At 50.2% G+C, this 10,440-nt stretch overlaps 1 protein-coding gene across 2 annotated transcripts in view; it reads right to left on the bottom strand.

Annotated features, from left to right (window-relative positions):
- Positions 1-4,279, bottom strand: part of SIGLEC5 (sialic acid binding Ig like lectin 5) — a 16,245-nt gene extending 11,966 nt beyond the window's left edge. The window contains exons 1-7 of one of the 2 annotated variants that reach the window (XM_032264309.1): positions 4,092-4,279; positions 3,625-4,010; positions 3,138-3,431; positions 2,837-2,875; positions 1,632-1,889; positions 1,260-1,544; positions 948-1,047 (exon numbers count right to left, since the gene is read on the bottom strand). In XM_032264309.1, coding sequence (XP_032120200.1) covers positions 948-1,047; positions 1,260-1,544; positions 1,632-1,889; positions 2,837-2,875; positions 3,138-3,431; positions 3,625-4,010; positions 4,092-4,264 — 1,535 coding nt within the window. In that variant the 5' untranslated portion in view covers positions 4,265-4,279. The remainder of the gene's footprint in view (positions 1-947; positions 1,048-1,259; positions 1,545-1,631; positions 1,890-2,836; positions 2,876-3,137; positions 3,432-3,624; positions 4,011-4,091) is intronic. The other variant, XM_032264310.1, reaches the window with a different exon arrangement.
- Positions 4,280-10,440: the final 6,161 nt, after the last annotated feature.

Raw genomic sequence — 10,440 nt, 5'->3', positions numbered from 1 at the left:
AAAGCAAGAAAAGGACAACAGAGGCATCCAGGTCCCGGAACTGAACTTGGAGACATTCCTCACGTGGGAGTGAGGGTTCCGTCCTCTTAGATGACCAGGGATTTGGTCAGGGTGGCCATGGACTGAATTTCCATCCTAAATACCCCCCTTACACACAAAAGCATATGCAGGAATGGTCATAGCAGTGTTATGCATTGTAGCCAAGAAGAAAGGCAACCCAAATGCCCATCAATGGCTGAATGGACAAATCAAATGTATTCCATTTATACAATGGAATATTATTTGGAAACAAAAAGAAATAAAGTAGCAATACATGCTACAACATGGGTGAACCTTGGAAGCACCACGCTGAGTGAAAGAAGCCAGCCATAAAGGACCCCATATCGCATGATTCCATTCACGTGAAATACAACTGCAACTTCAGGACAGACAAATCCAGAGAGACCGAGAATAGGTTAGGGCTGGGGGAACGACAGCTAAGGGGTGCAAGGTTTCTTTATATCTTTGTGTTTCACTTTAGGCTAATGAAAAAGTTCTAAAATTGATTTTGGTGACGGATGCGCAACTCTGTCAATGTACTTAAAGCCATTGACTCGTACACTAAGCGTATGAATCGTACAAAATGTGTATCTCAATAAAGCTACTGGAAAAAAAAGAAAGAAGGAAGACCTCTCTGGATCTACTCAGTTCTGCTTTCTGTTTTGTTTTGTTTTATTTTTAAGACAGGGTCTCTTGCTCTGTGGCCCAGGCTGGAGCGCAGTGGCACAATTCCAGCTCACTGAAGCCTCAACATCTAGGATCAACCAATTCTCCTGCCTCAGCCTCCAGAGCATCTGGGCCTATAAGCACACATCACCACCTATGGCCTCAGCTCTGCATTTCTGAGATTCAGTCTCTCCTACTCCCCACCAACACCACCCTGTACCTTACCTGGGATCCAGACTTACATTAAAAAGAAGAGGAGGCACAGACAGAGAGAGAACAGGGCCATGACACCAGCACCTCCAAGGGCTGCAGGAACCACCTGTGCCCCGAGGTTCGATCTCCCTGCAGAAAAGAGGGTCATGCAATAACTCGCTCCTAGGACTCAGACTCTTGTCCTCCCACCTTCTGGGCAACTTGCTCCAGGCCCCTACTCAGCCAGGAGATGAAGAACCCGGTTCTCCCAGCACCAGTCCAGCCTCTCTCTCTCACTTCCATCACTCTGGGACCCATGCCCCTCCCCTGAGGCCCCTGCCCTCTGCAATACACCCCCTGACCTGGCAGCAGCAGGACGAAGCCACTCTGGGACCCGTAGATGTTCTGGGCCTTGCAGCTGACTTTCAGGCTGGAGTCGAACCGCCCGTGGAGGATCAGGGAGCTGTTGGCCCAGGGCCTGGCCGAGCTGGAGTTGACCTTGAAGGAGGCCTGGCTGCTGTTCCCCTCCAGCAGCTCCTCCCCGAGCCACCAGTGCACAGAAGGGGCCGGCTGGGCTCGGAAGGAGCAGCTGCAGTGTAGACCATCAGCCTCCCAGGAGCAGGAGGGGCCCAGCAGCTGTGGGGAATCTGTGGGGAGGGAGGACAGGACTCAGCAGGGAGCCTCTTACTTCTCTAACACCATGCAGTTCCTGCTCCAGCTGCCCCCACACTCACAGAAAACTGAGAGATTCAGAAAAATTTGCAAGGAGCCCAGCGGGTGCTGAGCATGGCAGGTGAAGCCTCCTTCCTCTGCAGACCCTACTTGAGGAAGCTCCAAGATCCCAGTATTGGAGATGGGGGTGGCGTTCGGGGCAGGGGAGCCCTGGAACCAGCTCAGGTGTGCAGGGGGGTTGCTGTCAGCATCACAGAGAAGCCGCAGAGCCTGACCCTCCAGGACCGGAAGGAACGAGGTGTTTTGCAGGATTTCTAGAGCTTTGGGGAGACAGAGGGGGAGAAAGAGAGATGGGGCCAGGGAGGCCAACAGTCCCTGTCCTTCCCTCCTTCCCAGAATCCAGGACTTCCCTCTCCTCCCCTGACCCATGCTGGTTCCATCCTGATTCAAAGACTGGGCCTTTGCACACTCAGGAAACGGATCAAAAGTGTCTGGGTCTCATGTCTCCAGAGGAGGCTCAACATCTCACTGGTACATGCCTGGACTGAGGTGGAGAAAGGACAAACCCCCCCGTGGCATTGGGAAATACATTCTGCTAATGTAGCAGGAATTAAGACTAAGGATGCTGGAGTTTCCTGAAGGGTGAGACGAAAAGAACCACAGAGCTGGGCCGACTGGGATGAGGGGGCATAGATTGATCCTTGGTGACTGTGGGAAGAACCAGACCACAGGAGGGTGGGAGACGGGAGGGGTCGAAAGTCTGTTCACAGCTTTGAGCAGTGTGCATGAGTGTGCACCTGTGTGCGTGCGCGTGTGTATGTGCATGTGTGTGTATGTGCATGTATATGTGTGTGTGTGGTGTATGCACGTGTGTGGCGTATGAGCATGTGTGTGTGTGTGGTGTATGAGCATGTGTGTGTGTATATGTGCATGTATGTGGCATATGTGCGTGTGTGTGCGCAGTGTATGAGTATGTGTGTGCATGTGGTATATGTGCATGTGTGTGTGTGTGTGGTGTATGAGCATATGTGCATGTCTGGTATATGTGCATGTGTGTGGTGTGTGTGCATGTGTGCGTGTGTGGTGTATGAGCATGTGTGCGTGTGTGCCTGCACATGGAGCTCACAGAAGTTGGAAGCCAGAGAGTGGTAATTCTCATTCTTGCTCTTCCCAAATCTGATTCCATTCAAGCTCTGATTCTCTACCTCTGCTGAGAGACGGACCCAGAGTCAGGTCCCAGCTTCAGAGAGGAGAGGGTCTTTCCTACCTATGCCATTCCTGAAGATGATGATGTTCTGTGGAGCATCTGGGATAAAAAGACATAAACTTGGCTTCAGCATTGAGGAGTGAGATGGGCATGGGCTGCAGGGGCACCCAAAGAGGGGCCACAGAAACCAGCAAGTGGGGAAGGTTGTTCCTGCCCGCCCCCCAGATCCCAAGGCTCAGATCCACACACAAGGTTTCTCAAGTTATTGTTTTGTCTTTCTCTCTCTCTCTTCCTTACACACACACACCCCCCTCACTCCCACTGCCCTTGAGGACCAAGCTGTGTCCCCGCCACCACTCACAGGAGACATTGAGCTGGACAGTTCTCTGCGTGGTCACCTCAGCTCGGGTCACCTCAGCTCCTCGGAGTTTCACCTGACAGGTGAGGTTGGTGCCATGGTCCTTGGGCCTCGGAGTGAAGGTGAGAACTGGGAAGCTGGTGGTCTTGGGGTGCTGGGGACTGAGGGCATCACCCGTCCAGGAGAATGTGAGAGGTCGTCCCGCTTCACAGGATCCTGGAAGGCTGCAGTTCAGCCTTGTGGGGCGGCCAGACTCCAGAGGCTCCAGAAAGTGGACGTCAGGTTTCTCTGTCAGGGCTGAGGAGGAGACAGGGAGATGCCTGGGCCCCAGGGCGTGGGGACACACAGTGTGACCCTGACAGTGGCGAGGCCTCAGGCCCCGAGCTGCCCTAAGTCCTGCACATCCTCCAACCGCCCCTGCCCAAGTCCCGTCCCTGTTCTCATTCGGGGTCTCCACGCCCCAGGGTCCTCTTCTAGGGTCCCTCCATACCTGTCACCTCCAAGTTCAGCTTATTCTCTTTGTAGTTATATTTTAAATTTCTTCTCTCCATGCGGAAGAAATAGCKTCCCGTGTCCTCCATTCTGGCATCTTCTATTTTCAGGGAGCAGACATTCTTCTGGACATCCCCAAGGAGGTGGAATCGGCCCCGGGTCTCTTGCTTCGTAGTTCTGTCTGGGTTGTTTGTGGCCACAGGCTCACCTTGGTTTACGTCCTCCCCATCCTGGAACCAGTAGACGTAGAGTGGATCATAGTAATAGTAATGCCAGGAGCCCGTCGGGTAAGAGAAGGAGCAGTTCACCAGGACGCACAGCCCCTCCTGCACCGTCACCGACTTCTGCACTCGCAGCTCATACGTTGCCCTCTGCTGCAGGGACCCTGGGGGGACACAGAGGCTCAGCTGCAACTCCAGCCCCCTTCCCACCCCGTGCCTGTTCCTCCTCCCTCAGCTTACTCACCCCCCCCACAGCAGGGCCAGCAGCAGCAGGGGCAGCATGTCTGCCTCTGCCAGGGCCCCAACTGGGTCCCAGGCCCCTCTGTCAGGGAAGGAATCACCCCAAATGTCCAAATGTGGGGTGGGGCTGAGAAAGCCCCAACAGGAAGCCGATGGGTGAGTGAGAGCTGTGGTCATTCCCGGAAAGGGAACTTGAGCACCACGTGCTGTCGGGTGAGGCAGGGGCTGGGAAACCATCCTCCTCCCACCCCCACTGGGCACTGCAGGTGAAGATACTGAGGTCCCCTAGAGGGGCTTGTCCAGACTTATAAGTCTAGACTCCTGAGTTCCCCAGGTCCCATAGCTAGAGCACTTTCCTTGTGCACCATTGTCTACACAGGAAGGAGAACACCACCTGGCTAGCTCTGTGGGAGTCAGGGCCTCTGGACCCTCAGAGAGATGGGAGAATAAATTCTTTATGACATGGTAGGAGCTGTGGTAAGGGAAGCACAGGCTGGGGGTTTCAGGTGGGGAAGACTTTCCTCTTTCCAGAGGGAAGTCAAGTTCTCAGGGACAAACACATCAGGTGGACATGACCGGGTCCTTAGCAGTCAAGAGAGATGTGGTTCCCACCACACCTTGGATTTGGGTCCTTGATCTCACCATTGTCCTTGTCCTAGGCAGCGTCAGACTCTAGCCCTGGTGCTGACAGCCAGGTGAGGCATGTGAGCCAGGCATTTGAAATTTAGAAGTTGAGGACATGGAATGCCAAGTGTGAACCCAGATCCCTCACCTACCAGCTGTTGGACTTTACAAAAGTTACCTACCCTCTCTGTGCCTCTGTTTGCTCAGCTGAAAAATACAGACCATACTAGAATTGCTGTGTGGGGATTCAGTGAGGTCTCCTATGTAAAGTGCTTAGGACAGTGCCTGGCCCTGAGAATTCACCCATTCAATGGATGCTTCATGGGCCCCTGTGGTGCACCAGGCCCCCTGTTTTAGGAGCTGGAGATACAGCAAAGGATACCGTCTTCAATTGAGAAGGTAAGTCAAAAATCCTAGTGGGGACTCCTCTGGGCACGCTGCCCAGGGTACCCATGCTCCACGAAGAGCAGTAAAATAAATAAATAATAATAATAACAATCCTAGTGGGAAGACAGACATTTAATATGAAATTAAAATACACAGTCTGCTGAAGAATGATATAGTCTAAGAAAAAAATAAAAACAGGAACACAGAAGAGGAATCATTGGGCCTGATAAAATTTTTTACAACATGGCTTGGGGGGCACTTGGAAGAGACGACATTTGAGCAAAGATGCAAAGGGCATGTGGGGATGAGTCCACTGGTATCTGGGCAAAGGCGGGTGCATTCCAAGGGAATGGTACGTTTAAAAGTCCCAAGGTAGAAACACACGTGGTGTGCTTGGAAAACCGCCATATGGAGCATGGAGGTGTGATCAGTGGGGAACGGGGGAGGAAGGAAGGTCTGGGAGGTGTCCTGGGTCTGATCATGAAGAGATGTGGGAGCTGTCAAAAGAACTTCACTTTTCTCTTGTCCAGCTAGGCTCGGGAGGGTGTCAAAGAAAGGAAGAAGAAGAAGAAGAAGGAGGAGGAGGTTCCTGCTGGGCCAGAAACCCTTAAGAAAAAGGTGAGGAATTTCACAGAGCTGAAGATCGTGCACCTGAGAAGGAAGTTTGCCCAAAAGATGCGTCGAAAAACAAGGAGGAAGCTTATCTCAGAAAAGCTAAGCACTATCCCAGGGAATACAGGCAGATGCACAGACCTGAAATTTGAATGTGTGGATGGCAAGAAAAGCTGGCAGGTTCTATGCACCTGCAGAACCCAAATTGGCCTTTGTCATCAGCATCAGAGGTGTCAATGGTGTGAGCCCAAAGGTCCAAAAGGTGTTGCAGCTTCTTCTCCTTCGTCAAATCTCCAATAGAACCTTTGTGAAGCTCAACGAAGGATCAATTAACATGCTCTGAGGAGTGCAGAACCACGTAACACGTGGGGGCCCCAAACCTGAAGTCAGTTTTGAACTACATGAACTACTCTACAAGTGTGGTTATGACAAAATCAATCAGAAGCAAGTTGCTTTGACAGATAAGGCTTTGAATGTTTGATAAATATGTAAATATAGCATCATCCGCATGGAGGATCTGATTCATGAGATCTGTACTGCCGGAAAATGCTTTGAAGACGCAAATAACTTTCTGTGGCCCTTCAAATTATCCTCTCCACAAGGAAGAATAAGGAAAGAGACCACCCATTTTGGAGAAGGTGGAGATGCTGGCAACAGGGAGGATCAGACCAACAGGCTTCTTAGAAGAATAAACTATCTACCGCGATTATTTTTCTAATCTGGTCAGTTAATAAGCAGTACCCACTTTCAAACTGAAAACAAAACTTGACTTCTGCTGAGTGTATCCGCCAGGGTTCTCCAGAGAAACAGAACCAGTGGGGGGGGGGGTGTTGTTGTGGGGGCTGAGTGGGTGTGGGTGTATTTATTATAAGAAATTGGCTCACACAATTATAGAAGCAGACAAGTCCCAAGATCCTCAGTCAGCAAGCTGGAGACCTGGGAGAGCTGAAAGTGTAGCTCCGGTCCACAAGCTTCCAGGCTGGAGATCTAGGAAGAGCCACAGTTTCAGCTCAAGTCCAAAGGCAGGAGGACACTCGGGTCCAGGCTTGCAGGTAGTGAGGCAAAAGGAGTTGTTGCCCTTCCTCACAGGAGGGCCAGCCTCTTTGCTCTAGCCAGGCCTTCAACTGACTGGTCAAGGCTCACCCATCCCGAGGAGGACAATCTGATTTACTTAAAGTCTACTGATTTGTTTATTAAAAAAAATTTTTTTTGAGATGGCATTTCACTCTTGTTACCCAGGCTGGAGTGCAATGGCGCGATCTCGGCTCACCGCAACTTCTGCCTCCCGGGTTCAAGTGATTCTCCTGCCTCAGCCTCCCAAGTAGCTGGGACTACGGGCACATGTCACCATGCCCAGCTAATGCTTTGTATTTTTAGTCGAGATGAGGTTTCACAGTGTTAGCCAGGATGGTCTCAATCTCTTGACCTCGTGATCCGCCTGCCTCAGCCTCCCAAAGTGCATTACAGGTGTAGGCCACTGTACCCAGCCAAGTCTACTGATTTAAATGTTAATCTCATCCCAAAACACCCTCACAGGAAAACACTCAGAATAGTATTTGAGCAAATGCCAGGGCACTCTATGGCCCTGTCAAGTGGAGACTTAAAATTAACCATCACACTGAGCAAATTGTGATGACAGGGGTTGAACGGAGAAGGGGCAGGATTTTGTTTGTTTTTACCTGATCCCTCTGCTTGCTTTCCTGAGACTAGACTCTGCTGAACTGTTGCAATGCCTGGGATGTGAGAGGAGGGTGCTCAGGTCTGCGAGGACACAGCAGAGGTGGTGAGAAGAGGGGGAGTTAACAGTATTTGTGAACAGATCAGACGCACATGGGAAGAGAGGGAAAAGGGCCACACATAATGCCAGTGTTGTCCACCCGAGCAGTTGCAGGCTTGAAGCTGCCATTGCCAGAAGAGGAAAAGACTTGAAGAATTGGGAGCTCCGCTTGGGGCGTATGGGGTTAGATGAGCTTATTAGACATACAAGTGGAGGGAAAAGGAAAGGGTGAGATCTGTGGGTCTGGAATTCAGGAAAAAGTTCTGGCTGGAGAGAAAAGTGGAGTCTTTCATGTTCAAAGAGTGTCTGCAGCTGTGAGCCTGAGTGATATCACAAAGGGCATGAGAGTATGTATGTATGCATGTACGTATGTATGTACTTGTGTGTATGTATGTACGTATGTATGTACGTGTGTGTACGTGTTTGTGTACTTGTGTGTGTGTACATATGTACATACATACATACATATGTATTTAAGACAGGGTCTAGCTGTCACCCAGGCTGGAGTGCATGGTGCAGTCATAGCTCACTGCAGCCTCAATTTCCCAGGCTCAAGTGAGACTCACCTCAGCCACTTGAGTAGCTAGGACTACAAGTGCACACCACCATGCCTGGCTAATTTTTTTTAAGTAAAGATGAAGGTTCCACTATGTGACCCAGGCTAATCTTGAACTCCTAGCCTCCAGTGATCCCCCTGCCTCAGCCTCCCAAAGTGCTGGGGTTATGGCTGTGAGCCACCATGCCCGGCCGGGGCATGAGTTTAAGTGAAAAATGGACAGAGACCATCTCCAGGGCTTCTATGATCTGGATATCAGACTCACTTTCCCACTGAAAATAACTAAAAATACAGGGAAGATAATTAATGCAGATCTTCTTAAAACCATGGACGTGCCAACAAGAGAGAAGAATTTTCAGTCAGAACTGTAAGAGATGGCAGGATCCAAGAGACGGACCCAGAGCACCAAAGTCACACATGCCCTTCAGGAATTTTGAATGTGGGGAACTTGAATGTGGGGTTTCCTGGACCTGAGGATCAGAGTCAGACTACCCACCAGGTGGAGGGGAAGGTACAGGGGTCGTGGTCACACTCTCTTTCTGCACACTCCCAGGCTCTGTCCAGGGGAATGAAGCTCAAGTGCAGCCTCCCACCCTCTGGCTGCTGCCCCAGTCAATGGAGGAGAGGCCAGAAGCACCTCTAGGCTGGAGGAGACCCTGCCTAAGACCCTGCCCTGGAATCACCTCATTCTCAAAAAAAAAAAAAAAAGGCATTTTCTCCTGGATCCAGCACAGCACATTCTAGACTTCCTGTCCCACCTGAAATGAATGGCGAGAAGCTGAGAATCACTTGTGAAGGCTGTAACCCGGACACAGGTCCCCTAAAAGACTGATATTTAATCACGGCATGTTTGATAATGAATTGCAAAACTATACAGACCCTAATTCCTAGAACCTGTGAATGTGACCTTCCGTGGCAAAAGAGACTTTGATGGTTTAATTAAGGATCTGAAGATGCGGAGATCAATTTGAATTACCTAAGTGGAACTTAAATGTAACTGCTGGGGTCCCTAAAAGACAGGCAGAGGGAGATTTGATACAAAAGAGGAGAAGACCAAATGATGATGGAAGCAGAGATCAGAGTGACGGAGGAAGGGGCCGCAGCCACGGCGTACACGAGGCCTCCAGAAGCTGAAAAGGGCAAGAAAAATGATTCTCCCCTGAAGGCTCCAGAAGGAAGCAGCGCTACCAACCCCTCAGTATTAGCCCAGCAAAACTGATTTGGCACTTTTGACCTCCAGAATGAAATACATTTGTGGGGTTTTTGTTTGCTTGGTTGGTTGTTTTTCTTGAGACGGAGTCTCACTCTGTTGCCCAGGCTGGAGTGCAGTGGTGCCATCTCGGCTCACTGCAACCTCTACCTCCCAGGTTCAAGTGATTCTCTTGCCTCAGCCTCCCAAGTAACTAGGACTACAGGTGTGTGCCACCACGCCTGGCTCATCTTTGTATTTTTAGTAGAAGCAGGGTTTCACCATGTGGGTCAGGCCGGTCTTGAACTCCTGACCTCAAATGATTCGCTCTCCTTGGCCTCCCAAGGTGAGCCACCACGCCCAGCCACATGTGTGTTGTTTAATTACAGGCATGAGTCACCACGCCTGGCCACGTTTGTGTGGTTTAAAGCTACTAACTGTGTAGTAATTTATTGATGCCATAGGAAACAAATACATAAGATTATAGAATTCTTTCCTTTGCCCACACCAGCAAGGTTCTAATAAAATAACAGTGGATTACAGATGCAAAGGGATGCACAATACAGATTTTATCTGAGGAATAATTCTTAGGGACATCCAAAGTCAACACAGGAAACAAAGATGCTAGAGGAACCTGAAGTCAGGCGCCCACAGCCCCAGAAAATAATCAAAAGTCCAACTCCTCACCAGGTTAACATAAAACCTTCCACTAAAGGCCTCTTCCCCTCTCCTTTTCCTCCATGCATCACACCTGGATTTCAATAAAATAACTGCAAGGCAACCAGAAGCAGTGGCTCACGTAATCCCAGCACTTTGGGGGGCGAAGGTGGGCAGATTGCGTGAGCTCACGAATTCCAGACTAGCTGGGCCAACACCGTGAAACCCCATCTCTATTAAAAATATAAAAATCAGCTGAGCGTGGTGGCAGGCACCTATAATCCCAGCTACTCGGGAGGCTGAGGCAGGAGAGTCACTTGAACCCAGGAGGTGGAGGTTCCAGTGAGCCAAGATCAAGCTAATGCACTCCAGCCTGGAAGACAGAGCAAGACCCTGTCTTAAAAAAAAAAAAAAAAAAAAAAAAAAGGAAGTGCTAGAAATCAAAGACACTAACAGAAATGAAGAATGTCTGGTCTGTGTGGCTGACAGCAAACAGCTCTTCATACTCTGCCATAACAAGATTGTTACCATTGCAGCGACTACGTGACTTA

Source organism: Sapajus apella, unplaced genomic scaffold (genome assembly GCF_009761245.1).
Source record: "Sapajus apella isolate SASKATOON/1434 unplaced genomic scaffold, GSC_monkey_1.0 scaffold144, whole genome shotgun sequence".
In the NCBI taxonomy this organism is placed as follows: domain Eukaryota; kingdom Metazoa; phylum Chordata; class Mammalia; order Primates; family Cebidae; genus Sapajus; species Sapajus apella.
Note: the sequence above shows the minus strand (reverse complement) of the source record. Positions and strands in the feature narration are given on the sequence as shown.